At 42.7% G+C, this 27,873-nt stretch overlaps 1 protein-coding gene across 1 annotated transcript; it reads right to left on the bottom strand.

Annotated features, from left to right (window-relative positions):
- Nucleotides 1–175: 175 nt before the first annotated feature.
- On the bottom strand, nt 176–27,590 carry NARF (nuclear prelamin A recognition factor). Its single transcript, XM_063120390.1, has 12 exons — nt 27,361–27,590; nt 25,150–25,315; nt 23,454–23,534; nt 20,352–20,495; nt 17,733–17,865; nt 15,650–15,784; nt 12,549–12,667; nt 11,321–11,450; nt 9,487–9,559; nt 7,725–7,862; nt 4,513–4,670; nt 176–3,311 (listed from the first exon to the last, which is right to left on the bottom strand). Exons 2-12 carry the CDS (start codon nt 25,267–25,269, stop codon nt 3,070–3,072), a joined length of 1,473 nt encoding a protein of 490 aa, XP_062976460.1. The 5' UTR covers nt 25,270–25,315; nt 27,361–27,590; the 3' UTR covers nt 176–3,069.
- Nucleotides 27,591–27,873: the final 283 nt, after the last annotated feature.

Below are 27,873 nucleotides of genomic sequence, written 5' to 3'. Positions count from 1 at the left end.
GTATTATCTTTAAATAATACCTTTGGAAATTTCCATTTTGGCACCAAAAGGCAGGTCCTTTGCTACCAAAGCACAGGACAAGCAACACAGTCCATGGGGGCTTGTGCCGTTGAGAGAGTTTTGAGCACTAGGACTGTAAAACTATATCCAAAATCTATACTAAGGACCACATTTGTCAAAGTCGTTCACGCACATACATTTCTGACAAACAATTCAAACTTATATACAAAACTGTAAGCAAAATAAAATAAAAAAGAACACAAAATATCCACATAACGTATATACAAACATTGAAAAATACAATGGAATTATAAGGCTAGAATTGCACTGAACGCATATCCAGGGCAACCTAATGAACACAAAGTTAGGATTAAAATAAATTACATTGCCACCATAAGTTGAAGATACCAAAAGCTGTGCTTAAGTGCTTTTGCCTTAACACAGGAATTCGGACACCTTTGGGCACATTCACATGAAAGCTTCTTTTGCACAACTGGGAATGTGGAAAAATACCCCTGGAAAAGGCTCCCCAAAATATCCCCTCTGGATCCCATTCATGACACAGGAAACTAGTTGTGCAATCTGCATGCCCATCGTGATATCTCAGTAGGATGAAGTATTGTGCGTATAGGGACTGCGAGGAACAGATGTGCCAAAACATCTGATTCCCTAAGAAACTGCCTTGTGGATGTACCCTTTTGATTTTAATGCAGCAGCAGGCCCAGGGATCCCCCAGCCGCTCCAAGTTCCTTTCCTAGCACAGAGGTAAGTTTCCCCCCAAAATAGAGTTTTTACTCCTACACCCGTTTTAAGCGACTTTCTCTTTTTACAAAGGTACAGCTAATCAAGATATACAATGTGATTTTTTGTATGTGTAACCAGATCCATACACATGGAACACAGAATATACCTCTACTATACTGTTAAAAGAGTTGCAGCCCAAATGTCCCCACGTCAAACATGACACCATTTCTCACACCTCTTCACTATTCAATCTGCTCCTGGGTGAAAATGTCATTGTTTTGATGGGAACCAGAGTAAGAATTTAGACAGACACTTTGAGAGGAGTGAAGCACCAATGGCCTCTAATTAGAGGGAGGTTTAGATTCGTTGTATGCACAGATCAGCCTTAAGAGCCTCGTTTTATTTGTTTTTTGCATGATGAGCATTTAAGAACGTCACAAGAATGTGTGATTCTCAGCAAAATCACAACAAAGCTTACCCGTATTTTCTTGTTAAGACAGGAAAACCAAAATGAAGGAGAAGCTATGGGAGAGACCAGTCAGAGAGGCCAATGCTGTTGCAAAGACTATTAAGAAGCTTTGGGGGCATGAGAATTTAAGTTCCTGGCAAAATAAAAGGAGCAATAGAAATGCAGAAGAAGACCTTGTTCATGTCTGACCAGAACATCCAAATGAGAGTATATTAAGCAGGAGAGGGGGGAAACCTAGAGTAGAAAAACAATTAATGTTTAAAATGACAGTTTAAAGAAAAAAAGACAGTTCTGGGGTATTGCTCTGTTCATTTCCGTGAGTATGCATTGGGCTCTCCTACCTGTCCCAATGACACAGATGGAGGTTCCACATTATCTGTGCTTGACCAATTGCTCTCTGTTACTTACAAAGCAATCCTATGCATCTCTGCTCAGAAGTAAATCCCATTGAGTTCAATGAGAATTATCCCGAGGTATAGGATTGCAGACTTAGTCATGCATCAAGAAGTCTCACTGGGAAATATCACTATCCTATTAGTCTTTATAGATATTATGATCTGGCCCACACAGAACCTGCTGGCAAAATTAGGACCTAGCAAACCCCAGAAAAGCCTAAAACCAAATGGGTGGATTTCACACTAGTACAAGTTGGTGAATCATCCTTACGTAAATTGTCGCATAGGACTTTAGCATTAGGCAGGCCTTAGTTCAATAAAGTATATTAACTTCCTGGATGAGGTCAACCTTCAGCCTCTGATATATTCTGGTGGCTGCCTCTGCCTCTCAACAACTTTATCTCTAGCTTCACCTCCTTAGACTTGCTTACTCCCGCAACTTTGGGCCAATGATCCTAACTGCACCTTCCACTGCCTCACCTTTTAACCACTTAAGGCACAAGCCTATGCATATTCAGACAGGAAAGAGTCCTACAATTCCAACCATGGCTAGCTGGAGGGATGCTGGGAGCAGTAGGGCTTTTTCCTGTCAAAATATGCATAGGATTGCATCCTTAATGACTTCACCTAGAACTGCTGATGGCTAGACAGATCTCCTGGTTACAATCTTCCGCCTGGCTGACTACCCCACCCATTGAAGGCTAGGATTTCAATACTCCCAAGTACAGAACAACAAGCTAGAAGTGTCAGGAGGAACAGACAGTGAAAAGAGAGAACAGGACACAATTCGTACTTTCCCGAAGGAGCCAGACAAACTAAATTAAAGTTGTTACAAAGGAAATTAGTTACCAGTAGAGGGCAAAGTTCCTAGTTTTTCTCTTCATACAACTCAGCCTCACTAGCATGCCCCTTAATATAGTAAAGTAGAATGGGTGTGATACAGTAGGAAATATCAAGCGTTAGTTTGTTTTGTCATATTTTGGTATCTTAATAAAGTTTGATATTGATATGAAGTCTTAGATAAACTGTAAACCTAACAGAATCACTTTTTGAGAGACAGTGAAATCTATAGCACTGGATTCTTGGCACATAGACACATGTACCTAAGGATCAAAATCAATGCACATTACAGCATACCCTGATGCTGCTCTGCTTCTTCCATTACAATGAACCTCTGCTGGAAGTTGAGAGAGATTCACTGTGACTTATAAAAGGTCCTCGGATATATACAACCCCCCCCCCCCCCCAATGTCAAGCTCTGATTAAATAAAGACATTCCAAATGTACACTGAAACAATCAAGCAACAATCTGACTCTACATAGTCCCAATGGGGGACAAAGGCAGTTCCAGTTCTTTGTATTGTTCACATATTGAATCAATGCCTCTGTCTCCAGTTGCATAGAATAGTTGCTGTTGCTGCACGTATAACAAACCTAATGCAAGTCTTGCAATCTGCTTGGTCACCATTTGATATCCAAACTTGTGGCAGCTGGTTTTTCCATGCTGTATTTAGTATGTAATGATTCCTGGACCTTCATGGAGTCCATCCCTTCCAGCCATTCCTGGTAAAGCTTCTGCACGTGCCCATTGGTTTCAGGAAGCCGGACAGGAACTGTAGCGTACACATCCTCCATCTGCCTGAGCAGGGCCTTGTCTGGTTTTCCATCTTCAGTCTGAGCTTGACCCTTCCCGTTTAAGCACCCTAAAATGGGAGACAAAAGCCTTGAAAATTGATTTGCTTAGGCAGAGAAACACATCAGACAATAGCTGTTTCTGGTCGGGCCCATATGTGTGGTGGGGAGCAAGAGTGCACCTTCCTTCAGCATATACCTGGTGCACATGCCCTGCCTCCTCTGGAAGTCCAATATGCACAGTCCCAGATTGTGCTGTCAATCCTGGAAAAAAACCAGGAATCTAACACACAAATTTGTAATTCTATGTACATTGCATTTTATAAATGCTTGCCAAAAAAAAATGGTACACAGGAGGTGAAATAGCATACAACAATGCATATGCTAGGAGAAATATGTACACATTTTTGTGTGGACTTTTTATCCCCCGCCGCAAATGGGTTTCTAAAAATTTGAAAGCTGTAGAAAGCAAAACACCATCCCTAGAAAGGAAGGCATGCTCTCATTCCCCTCCCCACATATAGAGCAGATCAGGGACAAGTACTGTTCGATCCAGCCCCTTACAGCTTTAACACTATAAGAGTGCAATCCTATCCAACTTCAGACAAAAAAAATAAAAAAATCCTACAACTCCCAGCAATTCCCAGCCAGCCATACTGCGCCCAATACACTCTTTGGAGACACCAAGCTTTATCAAATTATACATGTTATTGATTCAGTATCAGTAACAGTGCTCTAAGAAAAGGGAGGCTCAGAGGGCAGGAACAAAAGAGGGTCTTCTCCGTGGTGGCCCCCCAATTGTGAAATGATCTCCTCCATGAGGCCTGCCTGGCACCAAAACTGTTGTCTTTTCAGGGCCAGGTTAAAAACAACAAAACAACAACTACCCTCTTCTCCCAGGTATTTGGCAACATATAATGAGTTTTAATTATGTCTTGGATTGTCTTTGGCTGATTGCTTTTTAAAAAAATCGATTACCTTTTCAACATCAACAAGGGCCAGAAGCAGAATTCCTGGCCCAATTTGCATGACAGTGGCTTATTTCCTGCTCTGTGCATGCTGGTCACGTGCCGGGGGATCTGCATAATTACCCTCGGCAGTGTGCTGTGCAAATCCAGTTAGGGTGGCTTGTTGCCATGGTTAACAAGTCACCAAGAACCCTACAACAGCCCATGGGTTCTGCGCTATGATCATGTGAACCCGGTCATTATGTCTGTCTATAAACTTCTTATTGTACAACGGAAGGAAATAGATCTCATGTATTGCTATTACCTCCAGGACAGGCTAAAACCTCTACAAAATGGTAGGAACACTTTCCCTTTTTCAGCTTCAGGACCATGTTTTGGATGTTGCGAAAGCCGTACGCTGCTGCAAAGCGCAACACTGTCTCACCGTCCTTTTCTAGTGTGACCTCCTGGAAATCTTTGTTTCTGAAAAGACAGAGAAGTTTCTGAATGCTTCCATCTGCAGTATTAAGTTTGAGGTCAGCCAGAAAACACTTGATTGGGTCCTTCACAGAGATGCGACCAGGGTAGGTATACAGATGAAAAGGTTGGACTTCCCACATCAACCTTTGCACCTGATGCTCAGGAATGCTTTTCACCAACTCTTAACTGGTGAAAAGGCCAATTCCCACCCCCAGACTGAAATACAGTTACTGTCATTCCTTTGGGCTACTGACACCCCAACCATCAGTTGGTACAATACAGAGTAGCTCCCCACTGACAAGAAGTGAATGTTGTAAACACCCGGTCCCAGTGCTTTAGGGACTGCATTGATTCTCTGTAATCTTCTCAGCTTAATCCACACTATTAATTTTAACCTAAAATTTCAAAAGAAATGAAATATTCAGTTTTTTTCTCCAAAACAGGAACGCACAGTGAGATACAATGGTTGACCTTAAAAGTCTTCATGCTCTGGGTCCTTCGTAATAAGGAACTCCCTTTATCTCTATAATTCATTGCAATTGTACAGTCCATGTACAGCATTTAAGCTCTCCAGTTCTGACATTCTTGTGCTCAAAGGACGCCACAGCTCAAGTGCCTTCTGGAGGTCACGGCATTTAATTTAGAGAACAAGAATAAGCAAAGGTTTATAAGCAGCTGAATGCTTTCGGCAAATTGTTTTATAAACAGTTTGCTACTGACGTTGGATCCTCAAGGATAAGGCTGGTTATACGTTCAAATGGATGAGTATGTAAATAAGATCAAACCAAGGCTGTAAAGTAACGTTGCCAGCCAAATGGTTTCTGGCCCACCTGACTGGTTTTGAGGGCTTTTAGCCAGTTGCCCAACAAGAGACAGGGGAAGCCATGTACTCTGAGCCCACCGCCAACTTTTAGACTCCGTATACACATGCATACCAGGCAGGGGGAGACTTAGAAGCGTGTGTGTATGTATAAGTGTGTGCGTGTGCATGCTAGTCCATGCATGCATTTGAAATGAGTTGCTGCACCTAACCATGATCCATGCATGCATTTGAAATGAGTTGCTGCACCTAACCATGATCTTCTGGGGCTCTCCGCTGGGATGATGGTAAGGAGAAACGTGGCTTGCTGGCTGAGCACAGACATGGTCACTCTCCCCTGATGGTGGCAAGTGGTGCCACCGCAGTGGTGACAGAGAGGGGAACTACGCTACCTGGCTAACTCCCACAGTGGCAGTGGTGAGCCAGCAGCTTCACCACTAGCGCAGCCCTGCCGAAATGAGTCTGCTACAAGCTTACCTGCCTCTTGCATAATTGTTTGGACCCCACTCAGTGGCAGCGGATGGAGTGCTGTTCAGCCTGCTGGTAGGAGCAGCCCAGTCAGGTGTGCAGGAGGAGCTGCAAAGTGGAACTGGGTCTCGTTCTGTATATATGCATGCGGAGAGAGTGGATGCTTTTGTGTTTGCTTTTTGCTAAACCCATTAACCACATAATGACCCTCTTCAGAAGACACCTTAAACCATGGCTTTAACCACAGTGGTTAAGCCAGAAAGCCAGGCTGTGTTCAGAAGGCACCTTAAACCACAGCTTTAACCATGGTGCATAAAGCAAAAAGCCTTATTCACTGTGGTTAAAGCCATGGTTTAAGGTGTCTTCTGAACTAAAGCCATGGTCTAAGGCAGCCTTTCTCAACCTGGGGCGCTCCAGATGTGTTGGACTACAACTCCCAGAATGGCATTCTGGGAGATGCAGTCCAACACATCTGGAGCGCCCCAGGTTGAGAAAGGCTGGTCTAAGGTGTCTTCTGAATGGGCCCACTGTGTATACATGACTGGACCTGAGTATGTAGTTAGGCTCACCTCTGTGAGTTCTTTCCTGGGTGTATGTCTGAGCTGGATTCACTGATTTGACCTTGAAGCTAGTCTCAGCCTCAGTGTTCACCATTTGTAAAATGGGGTAAATGTTTTCCAGGGCTTAATTCTCTGACCACAAAACAGCCTTGAAAATAAACCCTCAAAAGTAACCAGCAGGCAAAACAAACAAACAAAAACAACAACTAACCCCCCCCCTTCCCCAAAACCTAGCCTTCTAGGCAATGGCAGAGGAGGAACCAAAAGCTCCATCCCTCTTGCAGCAGCCTGCTGCATTCTATGCTGGGGAAGGGCTCCTCTCCTCTGGCAGCTCACATGATCTCTACGCTGGATGCAGAGGAGGGAGGGAGCGCTCCTTCCCCTCCCCCAAGTCTGCTCACTCACCAGCATGGAATTCCTCGTTATTCTTGGCTACCAGGCTTACACTTAAAAGCAAGGCTGACATATTCTGTGCTGATGTGACTTAATCTGTGGCATATTTATTCTCCCTGAGTTACATGTGGCACTGTTGTAATCTAAATTATTTTGGGATCTGGGTGAGGGAGGCTGATATTATGAAAGGTACATCTTGGTGGCAGGAAATTTGTAAGCCCATGCAACAGCTGCATTGTAGATGAGCAGAGCATCATCTGTGGGCTTTCGTGTCCTGTCCCTCCTGCCCCACCTCTTGTTTGTACCAGACTCCATCCCCCAGGGCCAGTCCAGGAACCAGACTTTAGTTCAAGAGTTGGCAATCCTACTGTGAAAGGTTCTTGAGTTCAGAGTTGCTGTTCTGACATAACACTAATGCCCAGGCAGGGAATCCTAGGGCATGTAGCCACATGTTCTTGCTCCCTCTCAGCCCACTGTGTGGTTTGTGTGAATTCTGAATTCCACTTGTCTCTTCATCATCAAGATGACAGTGGTTGCTTATCTGGATATTAAACAGTAGCATGGGAAAACCCCACAGCCACCAAGGATCTCTGCTCAAACCTTTTGTGCGTACATCTAAAAATGTAATGGGTGCATATGGTATGGGCATGCTTTCAACCATGTGTATTGTTACTGTTATATTCACCTTGACTGGTCATGGTTCCCTGCTGTGTGTACAGGTGGCAAGAACTTACATTTGTAACATGCGAAGAGGCCAGAAGGACCTGTTTTCTGAGCTAGTGTTTCAGATGAATTTAATTTAGATATGCAACTTACTTTAATACTTTGTACGTGAGCTCCTTCACTTCTGTATCAAACAGCTCCTTGGCAGCATGTTTAAATATGTGCTCCAGGTAACCATCTGACCTTCTTCCATCATGCCGGATTAACTCGCCCTCCTTTATTCCTTCAAACCTTATAAAATATGGGAGAACGCAGGGAGGCAGAGGTGACCATAAAATCCTTCTACAGAGCTTTGTTGGTACATATTTCTGCTCTAGCAGTCATCAGTCAAGAGGAACAAATACCATATATTACTTCAATCACACTAACAGAGCAGAATTGAAAACCTATCAATAAACACATTATATACTGTATGGATGTTGGACATTAAATTTCACTGCTCATCCACTGTGAACTGGGGACTGAAAGTTCTTGTTTGCTGAACCAGTATCTGCCTAGGGGCATGCACCATGATGCTACTAGGATAACCTTCCCCAACCTGGTACCCTCCAGATGTGCTGGACTACAACTTCCACTTATCAAAATGGAAGGCACCAGATTGGGGAAGGCTGCACTAGGATATCTACCAAAGCAGGCGATAGGAAGACAGTGGTGTCAAGAACCACTACAGTAGCAAAAGTGTTTTCGGATCCCAACTCTGCTGCCCAAACTTGTCATACGATTAGTTTGCTTGGGGAAGTATATTCATTTAGAACTCTTTATTGTGATCAAGGTTTTCTGTCCCATTACAGGCATTAAATCAGCATTAAAAGATAGGAACATTATGTAATCACCTATTATTGCTGCGGTGAATGTTCAGTGCTTACAATTATTTTATCTAAACCGTGTGTGTGTGTGTGTGTGTGCGCGCGCGCATGCATATATCTGCAAAGGATAATATTTCATGTATCTGATGAGCTGAGTTCTAGTTTATGAAAATGTATTCCATAATAAATTTGTTTGTTTTTAAGGTGTCATAAGACTTACCCACCCCTTTTTTTTACTGTAACAAACTAACATGATCACCCCATTGAACCTACAAGGTCCCATAACAAAGATATTCTGAGGCATTATGTGCTGGCCCAGGGTCAGCATCTTGCATACTAGGCTATCTGCTGGGGCCCATGTTCCTCAGCAGCGACCACTGCAGATTGCCCCCTTGCCTGTCCACCCTAGAGCCTGCTGCCTGTTGGGTCCCCCAGCAGCTTCCAATTCCACTTGCAATCACAAATGAGCTTACCTAGCGATGGGGCAGAGACATCGCTGCTATGTAAACTCATTTGCTCCCATGAGCGGAAGACTGGTGGCCGACCACCCACTTGCACTTGCGAGTGGGCTCATCTGATGGCAGCAGTGCTGCCATGTGGCAGGAACAGAGTGGCTCCTCTGCTCCCAGCCATTACAATGCCACGGCCATAGAAGCCACGCTCACGAGTGGCAGCTCCACACCTTCCCCCATCTGCCTAGTCACAAGCAAGAAGGCAAGAGGGAGGGGGAAGCTGGCTGCTGCTGGGGGGCTCAAGTGACTGCAAGTGTTGTGGGGGGTTGTAGGCAGCGCAGAGGGGGGCACCAAGGCCACCCAAAATCTGGACCAGGGCCTGCTAACACACAACCTATTTTTGCAATGGAGTAGGAGGCTGAAGAAAACTGCTTTACCATGAAATATTGTAGAAATGAGTTAGGTGGTCATAATAATGACGGCTGTGTTTGTTCCTTTTGAAACGCTTTTTGCCTGATGGGGATGTGTAAAGATGTTTGTTTTGAGTCAAATCGCCAACCAAAGCAAAATAATAATAATCTCACAACAGCTACTTACAGGGTATCAAAGGCCACCTCAGCTATTTCTTTCAGAGAGACTTTTCTCTGTTCCATTATTTGGAAGACTTCACCTGTAAAAGACAGTGGGGGTGGGGGTCGGAAGAGGATTATATTATTCTTAAGCATACACAGAGGCTAATAAGGGTGAGGGGAGGAGTTATCTAGAAGGAGAAATGCAGGGGAGGGGAAGTTGTTGGATTACAGCACCCATCATTTGCCTTGCTGGCTGGGGCTGATGGGAGTTGGATCAAAGAACATCTGGAGGACCACGAGTCCCCCACCCTTGCAGGAAGAGATTGCACTCCAAGCATTCTAGATCTGCCCTGTTGTATTAGTTAAGGTACATCTAGTCCAGCCTTCCTCAACCTGGTACCCTCCAGATGTGCTGAACTATACCTCACAGTACTCCCCACTCCACTCCCATGTACAATTTGTACAATTCATATTGCTGGAGAAAGAGTTATTCTCAAACTAGGTTGGGAATAAAGAGCACAGATTTTTCCACCCCTCTCCAGCTCTCTTATCTGTTTCTTTCCCAGATATCTTTTATGACTGTTTGTTCCAGTCAGCACAGCAGTCACGTTGTCCTCACTCGGCTAAGAAGGGGAATGTTTTTTGGCTTTGGGGAAATCAGGAACCTTCCTTGCCGGCTGACTGGCTTGCCTAAAGTCACACGGACGTTACCTGCTGAGTGCACGAGTGAACAGGACAGGAAGAAAAAGCCAACGAGCGGATAAACAGCCCTGAACAAACTACGAAAGCAAGGCGGACTCTGAAGTCGCCTTTTCCAAACAGAATAAATCACCACTACCACCTTCCCAGTCACGCAAGCTGGCCCTTTACACAACCTGCTTCATGGTAGCATGAGGGGTTGTCTCCCCCGTTTCACTTTGGCAGATGTGTGGGTCTCTCATACACCTGCAGAAACCTTTGCCAACATGCAGAGCTAATGGAACCTTGGACTAGTCCAGCAGCCTTCCCCAACCTGCTGCCCTCCAGATGTGTTGGAGTACAACTCCCATCATTCCCAGCCGCCATGGCCATTTGGCATCAGCCCAGACCCAAAGGCTCAACTGACACTTGGGGACAGAGGTAGATCTGAGTGTTTAAACCTGAGTCTGCCCCAGTCACATATGATGTGGGATGTGGGAGGGGGGCTGGGCATTTTGTGGCCAGAGGCGGCATTGCAAATGCTGCCCCTCCCTCTTCCAAGTCAAGGTGCGGAGTAAAAAGACTGGCCAAGTCATTTCGGCACCTGGGACCAGAACAACCACAACTACCTCTCCCCTGCCAAGGCAATAAAAATACAATAATAATAAATTAAATAACTGTCCATTCAATGCTTTTTCATAACACCCCAAAATCAGTTGCCTGAGGCAGCCGCCTCAATCTAGCTAATAACCGGCTGGCCAAGGGGGAAGTGGCACCTGGGACAGATATTGGGAAGGTAAACTGCAGGTGTGGGGGAGGATTTAGCATCAGTGTCCCTCTTTCACACTTAAGAGGGTATCCCCCATCATCCACTTTATATGTGTTTAGGGCAGATTAAACTAGGCAGATCCCCTACCACCATGTGCAATTTGAGCCTGACGGACACCCAATGGAAAGTCAAGTATGAGTCACATGACAGTATTTTCACAACTGGAGTACACCACAAGACATACCATCCTACACCTCCAGTTCCTCTTTCCTTCCTTCCTCCCCAAACAACCCACCATAGTTGTGGAGATGACTTTTCGTTACATTACTGTTTGTTTTTCCTTCATTGTTTGTCTTAAAATAATAAAAAAGGACACTTGAATAGAAATACATCTTCTAAGGAAAATGCCTACCTGACGTTAAAACACAATCAACATCTTGAGAATTATACAAAGGGGTGCAGAAATCTTCTCGCAAGGCTTCTAACTTTTTGTCGTAGCAAGGTGCCACAATTATGTGGAAGATTTTATCAGGGGAGAGATTCTGATGGAGGAAAGAAACAGAAAAACAAAAACACAAATTACAGGTAAAGTAAGAAGCATATGGAGACAAAGTGGATTTACAGAAAAAAGCTATTCATAGAAATTGGATTTCATTAGATCAGAATTCTTGACTCCCTTTCTTTGCTGGTTTTAATATATATTTTTAAATTTGTATTGAAGGTATTTTAATTTAAAAGCTGCTTTAGAGACTATCTATGCTTGAAAGACAGCCTACAAAAGGGAAAGTCAATGAATGAATGAATGAATGAATGAATGGCATCCTGTCCTATGGGGGGCTGGGTGGATTGTGGTAAGAAAGGATCAGGGTGATAGTGCTCTATAGAACAGTGTCAGAACAGGACCCATTTTTTTTATGCCCCCTGAAGATGGACTCCCTTTGGGTGATTTTGCTGTGAGGGCATGAAAATCTCCCTATTCCAGGGCCGGTGCTTCCTGTCAATGAAATCTCTGCAAGCCATTCAAGACAGCGAGTGTCAGCAATGGGAATATGCCATCCCTGTCAATGCACGCAGAAGAAAATGTATTGTGTACTGGCTTGTGTGTGTGTGTGTGTGGGGAGATTTTGCATCCCCACCCCACCCCCATGTAGTAAATGGGTATAAATCAGGTGCCAGACCTAGTACGCTCTTGCAGACTTCCCCAATCTGGTGCCCTGCAGATATTTTGGACTACAGCCCCCACCACCCCTGACCATCTGTCACCCTGGTTGAGGCTGATAGGAGTTATGTTATTTATTATTATTGTATGTATTTCATTTCTATACTGCCCAATAGCCAAAAGTCTCTGGGCAGTTCAGAAACATCTGGAGGTTGCCAGGTTGGAGATGTTTGCTCTAAAGACTTTCAGTGCTGTACAGCAGAACTGGCTGTTGTTAGTGACAAAGAGGATGGGACTGATGAAGGGCTGATCCAGTGCCTTTCACAGCTCTTATTCTATAGAGAAACACCCAAACTTTGTTAAACTGAGCAAGGAAACTTAGAATAATCTATTGAGAAGAATCCCATGAATGAACATCCAACATCAGCATGTGAAAAACCTGTCCTCCCTCACAACCATCAGAAGCACCAGAAATAGTTACCTGCTGCCTGGCAAAATACCCCTTTACTAGAGAGCCCATGATCTGCTGCGGTGACTTTGCAGTGCAAATGTGTGGTGTTACCAGGCTGGAGAGGACTCTCTCTGCATACTGGATCCAGCCTAGAATGAGAAAACAGAACCAAGACTCGAAGGACTGAGGATTGTGGTGGAAGATTCATAAAACAAAGCAGTTAAAATTATTTTTTTAAAAAATGAAGAAACAAGGAACTAAACTCCCTCATTCCGTAGACTAGACATTTAGCCAGTATTTTAGCACTTGGCCCACTTGAATCACTATTAGGCTGGCCTGATAAAAGGGGAACATTTAGTTCAGCCAGGCTAATGGAATATAACCGTTTTTCCACTTGATGACCAGTTTAACTCCAATGCAGTTACATCTTTGTTCCCTTTTAGGGATGACTTCAATTTTTTTCCTAACATGATAGAATCTCAATATAATATATATGTACGTCTGACAATGTTTGCAGTGCAATGCAAGTACTGTTGTTTTCCCCCCAGAGTTGTGTCCATTGTTTATCCACATTAAACTCAGGATAAACAGTGTGTCTTTGTGGAGCTTCAAAATATTCCCTGAACACCCCGCTCTGCACTTGCTATGAATATTCACCTTCCTTTGTCTCTGTTCCCTGCTGTTGTTTCTGGCCACGTCTGCAATGTCTGTGCTGGGGGAGCAGAGGCAATGCAAACGGCAGCAGCGAACAATGATTATGATGCGAAGACCCCTAGCAGTAGCAAGTCCTGCTGCTGCTGTTGCTTTGATGCTATTTTTTTATATGGGCTGTCTTCTTCCTGGAGTTTAATTCAGCCAGTTGGGAAATACATAGCAAATGTAATAATGCCGTAACACTAGGTATGCGATCAGAGTTGGCTACGTAACAGTATCACTGAGTGGTTTAGTGTGGTGTAGTGGCTAAAGTGTTGGACTGGGAGTCGGGAGATCTGGTTCTGGCCCCCACATGGCCATGGAAACGCGCTGGGTGACTTTGGGCTAGTCACAGGCTCTTAGCCCAACCTACCTCACAGGGTTGTTGTTGTGAGGATAAAATGGAGAGGAGGATGATTATGTATGCCGCCTTGGGTTCCTTGGAAGAAAAAAGGTGGGATATAAATGCAATAATGAATAATGAATGAATGGTTTCAGCAAAGTTTCTGTGGTGGCAAACATAACACCTCCCCTTCACCCACCCACCCCAATGCTCCAGAATGGCTTAACCTCTGGAGCACAGCAGTAAAACCAAGAAGGTGGCTAGAGGCTGCTCAACGCTGGAGCATCGCTGCTGCTGTGGTTTTAAAGAGGGGTGGGTGTCCGTGGTGGAAGGGAGGCCTGCCTATGGAGGAGGGACCCTGTCTGAACTTTGAGCTCGCCTGCCCCTTCCCTCAGAAAGTGTTGCCCTCCACACAATGGGCAAACACTTCTGCTTCTTTTGCAAATGTTTGCTGAAAAAAGTGGGTGGAGCGTTTTTCTCTTACAAAGGTTTCAGTGAAAAATAGCCCCCAGAATAGCCCCCAGAATATCAATCCCAGGTAGCATTATAATTTAAGGCATCTGGTATGAAAAGACAGACCTATCCAATGCTTTTCCCTACATGTATGTCTTTCTAATTGACTCTCTAAAAGCTATGAGAGCCACCAGCGGCTAGCTGACATTTTTTGCCAGCTTTATCTGAGCACCCACTCGGCTTTCTTTATCCTTCCATCCTAGTCCTCCCTGGCTGCGCCCTCCCATATCTACATGCAACTGAATTTCTCGCCCTCTGACATGTCCAGATATAAAACTGTCTGTTAAAAACAAGGGGGGAGAGAGAGAGAGAGAGAGAGAGAGAGGGATGTGCAAGGTGGCTCTTGCTGCTTCCAAAAGTACAAACAAAATAAAAAGAAGGGATAGACGAATTTAGACAATCATTTTCTGGCTGGTGACATTGTAAAGCTCAGGTCTCCGTAAATGCACTATCAGGCCCTGCCAGCTGGGTTTTGAAAGCTTCCATGTCTAACATGTTATAATCAAACAAGCCTCGGTGGAGTTTAATGAGGAAAGCCAAGAGCCTGTTTATAGCGTGAGTCACTTCGTAAGTTGACTGACCTCCAAGTATCTATTTTTCAAGAAGAAAAACAGGCAGAGTTCACTCAATTAACTCCAGCCTCACAGTCTACATTCATCATTGTTTAGTTATGCAAATAGCCTTGGAGCATGAGCAATAGGACCCAGGAGGTTTTTATCTGCTCCCACACACAAACGCCCAGGCTCTTTCTGCATAGTCATCCACAGGGTTGAACTCCAGAAACACAGCTGCAGGGAAGCTGGAGTGCAGAGGAGAACTTGCTTACGACAGGCACAAGAGCCCTTCGGCTTTGCCCATAGCCTACACTGTGGGTGGGAAACCTTTCTGGCCCACCCAGAGGCTATGTGTGGTGCCAAATGTATGTGCAAATACATACACAGGCATGCATACACACACACAGTCAGAGTGGGAGCACTGGGGGAGGGCGAGACTAAGGGATCACTGCCCGGACAACATCACCCATCCTCAAAATGCATGTAGTGAGCAGGGGATTACAATACTGTGCTATTCTGCCTAAGATTTTGTTTAAAGCAGTGAACAGAAGCTCTAGGAAGGTGACAGGAAACCAGACTCTCTACTGTAATGGTCCTGGATTGCCCCACAATAAACCAACACGTGCAGTTAAAAGCTGTGTTTCTGGTTCTGCTGCTGTGTGTGTTTCCCAGATATAAATTGCATCGTAAGCAACGTGGAGCAACATCACAAGATTGAGAGTGTGTGCACTAAGATGTCCCTTCTGTCAGCATTTGACCACCCAGCTGCAAATTAATATCACAGAAGTGAAACCGGTCCCAGCCTTCTTCATGAAAAGGCAGGGGATTTTCCTAACTGCTGTGTTTTTAAAGTATGATCCTCTGTCCTAGCACAGAACATTTCTAAGACAGGCATTAGATTCAGAAAATTAGACGTTAACCTTCAAGAACTCATGTCTTCAACATGCTTGGATGAACCAAGTAATATCCATCTCAGCAATGACTGTTGGTAAAGTGAGTTATACAATGTCTGGGACTGGATTTCTCACCTGGGCAAGCTGAAGCAAACATTGGTAAGGCATGCTCTTCTTGATTCTGATGGTGGTACCGTTGTACAAACTCCTTCTGGCTCTCCAAAATACTAAAATCAGCAGCTATCGTGGTATCAAAGACATAATGCACTCCTAGAGGAAAACAGTCACAAGAGCAGGACAATAAAGTATAACCAGATTGTCCTGATTTGTTGTTCCTTCCCTATGTTCTACACATTCTCCAGACTTCTTAATCACATTTAAAACCAAGATGTAGCATGGGATACAACGGAAAGGATGGGCAAATTTGCAACCATGTTTCCTCTGACAATCACAACACACACACACACACACACACACACACACACACACAAAATTGCATGAAGTTTTTCCAGACTCATCAACAAGGCTAAAGAATTAGAAACGTGGGCAGAAACAACAACTGAGGAACCCTCCTGAAAAAGCACCTATCTACGAGTTCCAGAAGCAACTTGTGATAGCACAGGGATCCCCTTTCTCTCTGATGCGCTAATTTTTTTTTATTTGCAGAGCATTTTCAAATGGGAGGCTTTTAAAAACTGGCATCCCGTCCCATCTGGGGAGCATTTACAAATGGCACCCCACGCCGGCAATTTCTCACCTCTCTTTGCAGCCCATGTAGATCATGCTTTACTCCTACCCCAAATTTTGTGACCAGAAATTTTAAATATATGAGTTTGGTAAATCTCATTCCTGTAGCAAACTCTTTTTCTCTTCTCCCCCTGCACAATCATCATCATCATCATCATCATATTATTATTATTATTATTCATTGGCCAGTGGTGCTGGAGAGTAAGAGCGTAGAGGACACAGGGACAAAGAATGCACATGGATCGACAGATCAATTTTCTAAAGTAAAGGACTCTTGGGGGGGGGGGGTGTTTTCTGGAGGTCCAGGGAGTTGATGCTTTTCTAAAATAAGGGAGATGCACTATGTTTTGTGGGACTGTGCATATCACCAACTCCAGGGAACATTATTAAGCTGCCTATATTGGGTTGGACTATATGTCTATTTAGTCCAACATTCTCCACTCTAGCTGGCAGAGGCTTTCCAATTACCTGCTGAGCTCCTATTAACTGGAGATGCCACAGACTGAGCTTGGTACCTTTTGCATGCAAAAAATGAGTTCTGCCACTGAGCTATGGCCCCTCCCTTTAAGTACTAAAGAAAAGGGGAATCGTGCATGGGAAACACACAATTACATGGAAGGCCGCCCATGCTTGTCACAGGAAAGCCCCGTCCTGTTTTCTAAAGCAGCAGTTCTAGCCAACCATCTTGAGGACAGGAGAGGCGTATAGGCACAAGCAGAGGTACTGCAAAGGTTTTATAGCTGGTCATCTGATTGAGCATGCCAGCCAATTTTAAATGGAAAAGCTGCCCATCCCACTGTGTGAAATGTGAAAGCAGTAAAAGCTTTCAGAACACCTGATTCAGGTGTTCTCCTCTCCTATGGCTGTCTAATATTGTGCCGTGGGCGTTTAGCTGAACAATCAATAGTCCATTCCATCTTTTCTCCTTAAAACAATGGGCCAAATCTTTTAAAGTGATCGGTAGGCTGTCAACCTGTGTAAATATGTGTAGGTGTTGAGGGTTGGTGGTGGTTGAATTGCACCCCTCTCCTAGCTGCACCTGACCTCCATGCATTCAAAATGACGTCTCTACAGAGGCCTAGGTGCGCACACCCACCAACGAACATAGGTTCCAAATATGATATTTGTACCCTATAAAAGCAGAAGGTAGAGATAACATGTTTAATGTGCATGCATGGAAGTCCCTACGCAGAGGGAGGTGAGGTGAGGTGAGGTGAGAGGACAGGACCAACAGATGTAATCCTGATCTCTGCTTCACATTTCAGCCCGCCCATTTTAGGTTCCCTGATTATGAGCAACACTAAGAAAGAACTGGTATGTTCTGTTCTCGCATGAATAAATCACTTGCTAAACACTTTAACAATCCTATCTTGTGACCTGTCACATGCTGTAAAAGTATGCCAGAGAAGCAACATATAAAATAAAATAAAAAATGCTGTGTTTTTTTCTCTCACCATAATAACAAACCTACCAAGACTTTTGAGGAAACCACAAAGCCTCTTGGCTGCTTCTGTTACACAGAGATTGAATTTAGCAGCAAAATAAGGCAAGGACTGAGGACATATAGACACTGCCAACACTTTGTGTTTTGAGGTATCACATTTCTGGAAAACAATACACAACAAAACATACGTGCATTACTGCAACAGTTCAGAGTATACCTAAAGCATCAGATGGTTTCTTCACATCTTACTCATTTTTCAGACACACAAAATTAATCCAGCTTTTCAAGTAAGGTGTCAGGGAGTGGGTATTTGTCCATCTCACATCTCCTCACACATTCCATTGTGAGAAAAATATCACTGTGCTAAAAAAGCCACTGGTTTCTTCCTCCCTCCATCCCAATGTTCAGGCAAGAACGGGAGAGAACACCTAAATTGACATTTGCCATAATACATCAGGTTGTTTCTTAAGATATAGAAAAAAGGAGTGTTTAATTACAGTGACTATTGGTCTTCTCTCTCTCTCTTCCTCTCCCTCCAGTCCCAGCCTCAGCATCCAGCACCCTTGGGCAGCTACCAAAGCCCCAGCAGTGCACATTAGTGCTGATGCCTGCCCTGGGTCCCCAGCTGCAAGCTTACCCAGTGGTGGCTGTGGTGAGTGGCCATTTTAATTACTTATCATGAAATTTTATTTTGTCTTGAAATAAAGTTAACAAAATGAAGAAAACATACTTAAGAATAATTCAAAATCACTGCATCATTTTAATTTTTCCCAATATCCTCAATGGATTATTGCTCTGGGCATTGTGGGAAATAAAAATGGCTGCCCAGCACTACCATCACCAAGTAAGTTCACACCCACCACCTGCACAAAGGAAGGCTGTAACCAGAGGCCCACCAAAATAGGAGGGGCCTCACTAGAGGACATTTGGCCAAGGGCCCCTTCACATTGACGCTGCCCATGTCTCTCTCATTGCCTTAACACCTGAAAGGAGCTGTCACAACAGAACACAGCTGAGGAAACATAGTACCATGCTATGGAGATATTACTCATGATTCTCTCTCTTTTTGTCTTCTGGCCTTAAAGAGTTAAAGGCAAACTGCTAGGTATGAATTTAGTGATCAGAAAGCTGCATTGTGTTTTTTCTCCAATTGCACTCCATTAGGTAACATATAGAAATGATAATGATAACAACAACAACCACCCAGTACTGTTCCTGCAGTAACAAGGAATACCAGCAGTAGAACAAAACCCACAGGTACTCTCTCTGATTTATTGAAGAATAATTGTCCTATGAGGTTGAGCAGAGCTTTCAATCAAGGGAAGGATCTATATAGTCTCTCACATGCCTAAACTGAAGAAGTATTCTGTAGAAAATCCGTTGAGTTTATGCTCTGCTGAAAACACATAGACCATTTATTAAGTTTTAAAATAAAAATTATGAGATTTTGGCTCTGGGTTCTCTGCAGAAAGGAAATCAAACACAAGGCTACTTCACACATCATGTGGTCACAAACCCAGGTTTACCACTGAGTGTACGTTTATCAGAAGCCACAGCCTATCCTGGTTCCCCAATGTGTGTACCTGTACAAAACTTGTATCTGCACAATGGATTTGTTGTGTTTGTGCTTTATAGCTATAGATGCATACTTCAAACACATTTGTATTTGTTGTAGATACACCTACATAACATCATGTATGAAGAAGCCCACAATCCCTGCTCACAGATTTACATGTAAGAATAGGAAACGATAGGAGACAGTGAGGAAAAAGGAGAACAATCAAGCAAAAAAGACCAGATGGGGTGAAGGAGAGAGTAGGTCTTTAAGCACTTCTTTACACAGAATAATCAAAGGAGCAGTCTGAATATCAGGAGAGAAAGGTGCAGCAAAAGAAAAAATGCAAGCCAAGCTGTAAAAGGCGGGGACGGGACTTTTTATTCTTTTTAAAAAAGATTAGTGCTGGTAAGGCAGAGGAAGGGTATGAAAGGATGAGGGGGAGGCGGAATTGAATACAGGAAGAGAGACAGATGCAATGTAAAGAGCAGAAGAATGAAAAGAAAAGTGATGAGCAATAACAATTAGAATGGCAGCAGGATTTAGGATGGAAGACAACAGATTTCAGAGGAGAAAAGAATGTTCCAATAACCCATCTGAGAAATTATCAAAGAATAATCCAGATCCACATTATTAAGAAGTTGATGCCAAATGGATTTAGCAATAAACACAATATATTGTGGGCGGGGGGGAGAGGAGAAGAGAAGAAGAAAAAAATGCCACACAGACTGTGTGCCTGTGAAAAAGAAGAGTTTGCTATTTTTAAGGGTTGAGAAGAAAGTCAGAGCACTAGTTTTGAGGACTTTGAGATCTAAAGCATAGGGTAATAGATGTTTCCCCAAGAGAATGGGTAAAGAAAGAGTTTTTTCAATATAGGAGAAATGAGGACAGCTTTGAAACTGAAAGGAAAGATCCCAGAGGATTAAAAAAAAAAGACAGAAAATATAAGAATCAGGTACGGCAGGACAGCTGGAGGAAGAGATTTTGAAAAATAGGAAGGGGACAAAATTATGGAAAAACACGGTTGTAGCAGGGAGTTCCAGTTTGACAGTCTAGATAGCGCATTTTCTGTACAAAGACCATCCCTTTACCTTATTAAGGTTCAGTACATGGAAGAGCTCCTTCTGATTCTGCTGGAAAACTCTGACTGCTTCATCTGGTGTTATGCAATTGTCACAAGCTAGGCAGTCACTCAGGAATATTTTAGCATTAGCCAACCTATGGAATTCACTTTTCTGAAAATGAAAAACAAACAAACCCACCAACAAAAACTTGATGACAAAAAAAGACATCTATTTAGCAGTTATTCCCAAAATGGTAGGTAAGGACCCACCAGCATCTTGGGAGTTCTGTGGGTGATGCTTGAACTATGGGAGACAAGGTAGGAGGGAGCCCTTCACGAAATTCACAAGCCTTCCCCACACACCCAATCATGGTTCCCTCCAAACCTTCTGAAAATAACAGCTTCAGGGGCTGTGACAATAGGTGAGGTGTCAGGGCTCCCCTTTCCTCCTGTAATTTATGCAGTGTCCCAGAGCATCCATATGTCCTACTTTATAGATAAAAACCCTTTATTTGAAGTCATCCTTTATTTGTAAGGCTGTCCAATCCAAGTCCAGTTTTAAAATAAAGAACCATAAGAAGGGAGAACAGCAGGGTCCCTGAAGTTGCTCATTAACCGTTAACACCTGTACAGCAAATTTGACCAGGCACACAAGTCATCTAGTCCTGCATCTCACTATGGTAAAATGTGTTGTATATCTACTAAAATTACCATAATGATTTCCAGATTTGCATCTATCTAACTATCCAACTTGTATGCAAATCTGTGCCATCTTTTGCTCTCTCTTTTTGTGGATGCATTTCTTCCTTTTGGGCAATGCATTGTCGGTCATCCTACATCAGACTACCAGCAATGAGGTACAAGAGACTAATCAAAATTTGAGGCTTTCATCAGAGGTTGCTGATCTTTAATCTTGAACATAAGGCAATATTCTACTGAAAGGTCCCCACTATTCAAAGGTTACCCAATATATCTTTATCTCGCCAGTTGAATGTAAAAACTCTGATGTTCAGCTCTCTTCCAGCTGCCTAAGTATAAATACTGACGTCTGTAATATTATATTCTAGGTGAGAATATTATGGCCATTGCAATGTTCTACTACAGTTGGCACATGAACATCTGAAAAATAATAAACTCTTCTATGGAATGTTATGAAGCCAAGGTGTTCTTAAATAAGAGAGAACCACTTTAATTTATGACGTCAACAAGGTCAGGATAAGGAACATTTCCTTTTTACACAGGTCAGCAACTTGCTGCAAACCTTTGGCCAGCCTACCCAAGATCTATTTGCCAAGCTGGCCAGACAAACAGATCTTGGGGCATGATTGAAATGGGGAGGAGGAGAGAGTGTGCAGGAGAGGAGAGTCATCCCTGTATGCCATTCTCTCCATTTAAGTCGTGCAAGTACAGGAACTCCGACCTCTTTTGCATCTGACCCATCCGATGCATATTTATTTTGAAGTAACTCCTGCTAAATCCAGTGGGACTTAGTCCCAAGTAAGTGTGCATAGGAGTTCAGCCTTAAAAACCAATGTGATTTCATTAAAATATATTTCCAAATAAACATGCAGAAGGACCGGGCTGCAAGTCTGTGATTTTGGACCAGGCTTGAGCTGTACAGAAAAGCAAAATATTTATTTTATACATAATTACTTTAACTATATTTTCATTTTAATACTTTAATTAATAATTAAATAACAATTAGGATTTTTTTTCTTGACGATAAGAGCATAGGCAGGCCTCTAATTTTAAGACAGAAAAATGGGTGCTGCAGTTATAAGAAGTTTGGCAAACCCTGGTTTAGAGGATGATTTACATATGGGGTTTAGGCTGCAATCCTATAGGCACTTACCTGGGATTAAGCATCACTGAACTCAATAAGACTTTGTTCTAAGCAGCTATTTATAGGATTTCAGTCTTTGAAACCTTGAATTGTACCAAAGGAACCAGTGTGAGCTCATTATGATGTAGTGGGTTGAGTGCTAGACTTTAACCAAGGAGATTGGGGTAGTATCCTATGGTGTCCATGCACTCTAGGGACCCACAGGTGCATGGACACAATGTTTTTGCGATTCTAAAAATATCCACGGAAACGAGTAGAAGTGCTCATTTTTGGAACGGGGCAGGTCAGCAGAGCTTGCAGAAGGGAGCTCCACTGAACTGCCCCAATCCAGAAATGAGTGTTTCCATTATTACTTTTAGAAGTGCAGAAGCCCACTCACATACAGTATGCGGTGGGTCTGGTGAGCGCAATGGAAGCAGCGGAGCTGGAGTGGCCCCACTGGATACTGCCCCACGATTCAATTCCCACTTAACTCTGAAGCTCATGGAAAGTTTGGGCCAATCACTCTCTCAGCCTAATCTAACCTGTTTCACAGGGTTGAAAGTAAAATGGGAGAAGCTACCATGTATGCTGCCCTTTAGTTCCTTGGGAGGAAGGTGACATAATAAAGTAAATGCAACAAGTTTGACAACTTAAGGTTTCAGATAATCAAAGTTTGAAGAATAAGAAATAGCCATAAGGGGTCCTATAAAAGGTTGTGGAATACTTTAGTATAGAAATGCAATACATCTTTTGATATACAAAACATTCCCCGGAGTCCATGACTGTTTTATTAAGCTACAGGCATTTTTAATATACCTTACTGATTTCACAATGCCTAAATAGGTTAAGAAACAGATACATCTGCCACTTGACTTCAGGGGAAAAAAATCCAAACTATATACAGGACTCCTGCAGAATCAGTACTATATAGAGAATTTTAACAGCGAACCTTAATCAGCCCTTTAAACACTGTACTTTAGAATGTGTATTTGTGTCATCTTTTGTGTGTGAAAGTTATCATCACTGGGAATTTGCATTCATTACACTTATGAAGCTCCAGCTGTGTGTATAGCACATTCTAAAACACACAACACACACATACATTTTTCACAAAGCAGCACTGTACAATAAAGAAAAAACAGTAGTTCTAATCCAGGAAAAGTTAGTCAAGAGAACATTGAAATCAATAGAACAAGATAGTTATGCTCATTTTAATTTCAGCTGCTTTCAATAGGACTTAAGTCATGACTAACTTTATCTGGATTGGGATCAATATGATATAGAAATTGACCCAAGGGGTATTACCTCTTCATTTTCATCATTTGAATTGAGGACATCAACTGGTGTATTTTGTCGGTCATCATTCTTCTGTTTTTTACTACATTCCTGAAACATATCACAGACTTCAGTTGGAAGCAACAAAATCACTGATCAAAACAACTTGAGATGAGGTAGGAATAGGATGAGATCTTTTTGTTCAAACCTTCATTCTGTGGAAACTAAATTTTCCCACCATCTTTATTTTTTATTTATTTATTAAAATACTTCTATACGGCTTAATATATTAAATTCCCTAAACAGTTCACACTAAGATACAACAATATAACAACCCAGATAAAGTAATAAATAATTAAAGCATTAAAAATATTTAAAAATATTACATTATTTCAGGCCAAGCTTGCGTTCTTTGTGGTGCTATTAATGTCTGCAAAAACCATGCTTTTTTCTAAATTAGATTTGTCGGCTTATGTGCCCTTGTCACTCACTGTCTGTGTTATTCCTTCCTAAATAATAACAGTAAGAAATTCTGCGTTTCTGTTCCTTAGCAAAATGGGCAAGAGTCTGGAACTTAAAGTAGAATACACCATCAAACCATTGCATGCACAGTGCATATTCTTAAAGCTAAGGACGCAATCCTATGAAGGGTTAGACAAAAAATGTCCTACAACACTCCATTGGAATTACAGGACATTTTTTTGTCTAAACGTGTGTAGTATTGTGCCCAAAGCTACACATGGAGGTGAGGGGAGAGACTGTTTGTGAATAAATATGATTCTTGGGAGCCCACAGGGAAAAATCCACAAAATGAAATGCCAGCATGTATATCTAGGAACCGGAGTCCTTCCCCCCACTCAAAAAACAAACCTTAACTGGAAGTACAGAATCTAAGGTAATTTAGAAAGCAATGGCAAAAGGACTACTCACACTGTATGTAAAAAAAAGAGGGGGGAAATGCTGTTTAAACCTTCTTGTACAATTACTAACTCCTAAGATTGTGTGGGCCTGACATTGGAAAAGACCTGTTCTCCCGGCTGATTAGAATTCTGAATACTGCAGAAATGGACAAACTAACTGATGTATTTACTGAAGTTCTGGAGTTATGCACATCAAGCAACTTGGTCAAAAATAGACTCCATTAATTTCTCATTGGAACATGAATTGGACCTATTTAATCTTTTTTATTTATTACTTTTCTATACCACTCAATTGCCAAAGCTTTATATGCTGCTGGAATCTGTTTTTGTGATTTCAGTGGTACTAATTCATTTAAATAATATTATTAATAATTATTATAATAAACATTGTTACTCTTCCAAGCTCCTTTGTACATAGAATAATGGACTAGATTGATCCACAAGGCCATTGATTATAGCAGTTCTTAACCTGTCCAAATACCAGAACACTAAACTTTATAAAGCTCTACAACATAGCCCAGTAATGATCTTGCTTTCCTTTGATATTTAAACCAAAAGTTTTACAAATTCAAAACAAACCTTCTATATCCAAACAGGTTGCTTTTAACTATCATGGTTGGACCCCTGTATAATATTTTTGCGTTTACTTGGAAATACAGCCCAGAGAGTTCAATGGGACTTATTCCCAGGCCAGGGTACACAGCTTGTAGCTATGAAGTTCAGCCCAATGCATATTTACTCAGAAGTAAGTGACACTGAATGCAATGGGACCTACTTCCCAATATGCTGTTAAAAAAAGTACTCACCTTTTTGGTGCAATTTTCACACTTCATTTGTGGGTTTTTGCGTTTACTCTTTGGTGTGTTTTTGTGTGGCGCAACTGGGTCACGCTCTGAAAGTTGCTGGGTCTCTTCTTCGATTTGCATCCACGAGACCTAAAAGAGGAAGCCACTGCCTCTGCTTTTCACCAGCCTGAAACAGTAAGAAACACAAGAGGAAGAGCAAAGATAGTTGCCCTTTATTGCTATCATTGCCTTTCAGCCTTCTTATGACTATAACTTCTTTTTGAATTAGGCTTTCTGGGACCAATAAGAAGCCTAGAAGGCGGGGAACAGTTTGCCGGCTCAGCTGCCAATTCGACCTCTATCGCTCTTTGGAAGTGGGAAGTTTTAAATCTTCTAATATCACAGAACTGACTATACACAAAGCAACAACAAACGCCTATTGTCAAATCACCAGACATGGAAAGGCTACGGCACGACAATATGTTCAGTTTCCTATGAATGATTACCTCCAGTAATACACGTTTTTATTGTACCATATAGGCAAACACAACACCTTGCTCCCCTTGCCATGGAAACCAAGACAAACGTTTGGTTTTATTGTAATATGTGTCTCTGGAGTCCAAGGAGGGAGGGGGATAGCCTTTAAACATCCTTATAATAGCGCTGTATATTTTCCTGACATGTGAGTCAGGGAAATACACAGCTATTCTGAACTGTGTGTGTGTGTGTGTGAGAAAGAGAGATCACCTCAGATATGTACTGCTGTACCTTCCTAGAAGGAATTTAGAATTTTTTTCTTACATGAACAACACCCAGCTTCCTTTCAAAACACAGGATGTGGAAAATCCCTGTCACAAAACACACCTAGGAGTTCTCTAAATGCCCACTGTTCACAGGTCCATGAACAGGGTCCCAACAGCTGGTTTCCCTTCCAAGTTTTCAATGCATGAGCCCAGCTGCCATTCACTTCTGCTATGCCCCTTTACGTTAGGCTATCCAATAGATGGATAGGATTCCAACATATCCCTTATTTTGCCATATCATGCCTTGATGGAGGATGCTGGGAGCTGTAGTCCAACCCACATGGAGGTCCCCAGGCTGGAGAAGGATGCTTTACGCCCTTCCTTTCAGAACGTCAGTTCCGTAAATCAGATAGTCCAGTTCAGCAATGTCCATCATTTTAAAACGCTGGCAGGTAGAATAAGCCATTTGTGGCAACCCACTTCTGATCCACATTTAGTGAGTGTGGGATGTATAAAAGCAAATCGTGACCCACACACCTCGGAGAGCTTAAGCACATACTTCTCTTGTATCTGGTGAAATAAATTTCACTCCAGGGTTGTTGCTATCTGCCTGTACATTATAAAGATTGGATACATGCAACGATCCCACGCCATCTCTTTTACCTCTACCCAACAATATCTAGCCAAGGTGAAGAGAGGTGTTCGGGCCAAACTAGAAGTAAATACAGTAGGTACTTCTCAGCATAACCAACCCTTAAGGCAAATATAATGGGCACACAATGTTCATATGTTTAGAAATATGAAGCACCACAATCCACCTCTGGTTTCCTTAAGGGCGGCTATTGCTGCTACGAGTCTTCAAGGAGATCAATGGGGCTTATTCACAAGGCTGGATATGACACTTCCGTCTGCACTGCACAGTGGTTGTGTCTCTAGCAGCTGAATCCTAAACACGTTTATTTGGAAGTTGATTCTAAATTTTAAAACATACTTACGATCCAATACTGAACTAGCCCTTAATCTGCCTCTTCCTCCCAATATCTCACTAGAAACAGTTCTCCTGTATTCTGTGGGGTCTAGTTCTCTGCTTAAGTATTTAGTAAACATTTTTTAAAAAATTTTTTTAAAAAAAACAATCATGGTATGCTTTATCTCAGGGATTATACAAAATGATAGTGCCTGTGTGGCAATTTGTGGGAGTTCTGAATCCAGATCCTTTGGAATGGATTACAGGCACAGATTCACAGCACTCTCAACATTTTTTATTATTATTGCTGCAAACTCCGCATAAAACTAACAATTATAAGATCTTATCCTTGCGACCGCAAGGCTCTACATTTTTCCCTGGCAGATGCAAAAGCAAGAAAGTACAGGAAAAGCCCCCTTAAAACGATCACAGAAACATGCAGGAGCAAGCTGATGGTGCTGCAACAGCCGAAAAATTACAAAGCATGCAAAGAAATGAAAGAGAGAAAAGCAGACACGGTACCTTGTTGCTTAATTCACTTAAGTCACAAATGGCATTCCCTAGGAAGAATTAAATATCATTACAGCTAAAGACTGGTGCATATAATGGAAAACAGGACACAAGCCGGGGGGTCCCGAGTAGACCCCTAAGTAGGATATCAAGCGCTCTTCTTTTTTCCGCCTATCCTATTTTTGGGGTCGCCTTGTTTGTCCTCCCTCCTCCCCTGCCGTCTGCAAGCGTTCATTGTAGACCTGAGAGCTGTCACGTAGCCTCAAACATTTGCGTGGCAACGTGAGGGACACCGCCCCCTTGCGGCAGAACAGTGTTAAGCATCAGTGTTAACCATCAGGAGATTATATATCCTGATGCAAAAGCCTAACTTCTAACTTTTCTCGTTTTTGATAGACTCAGTTCTCTCTGGTGTTTCTCCTATGTTTTTGAAACCAAGCCTATAACCCAGTCTTCCCCAACCTGGTGTTCACCACGTTTGTTTTATTTTTAGACTACTGGTCATGCTGTCTGGGGCTGATGGGA

This window comes from Elgaria multicarinata, chromosome 3 (genome assembly GCF_023053635.1).
Source record: "Elgaria multicarinata webbii isolate HBS135686 ecotype San Diego chromosome 3, rElgMul1.1.pri, whole genome shotgun sequence".
Classification (NCBI taxonomy): domain Eukaryota; kingdom Metazoa; phylum Chordata; class Lepidosauria; order Squamata; family Anguidae; genus Elgaria; species Elgaria multicarinata.
The sequence above is the reverse complement of the archived record's forward strand: the minus strand, read 5'-3'. Positions and strand labels throughout refer to the sequence as shown.

Coding starts and splice junctions, on each gene's coding strand:
- NARF (XM_063120390.1), bottom strand. CDS start 25,269: ATGCAAATCGAAGAAGAGACCCAGCAACTTTCAGAGCGTGACCCAGTT. Junction 23,535..25,149: donor GTGAAAATTGCACCAAAAAG/GTGAGTACTTTT, acceptor GATATGTTTCAG/GAATGTAGTAAAAAACAGAA. Junction 11,451..12,548: donor GGTATTTTGCCAGGCAGCAG/GTAACTATTTCT, acceptor TTCCTCCATCAG/AATCTCTCCCCTGATAAAAT.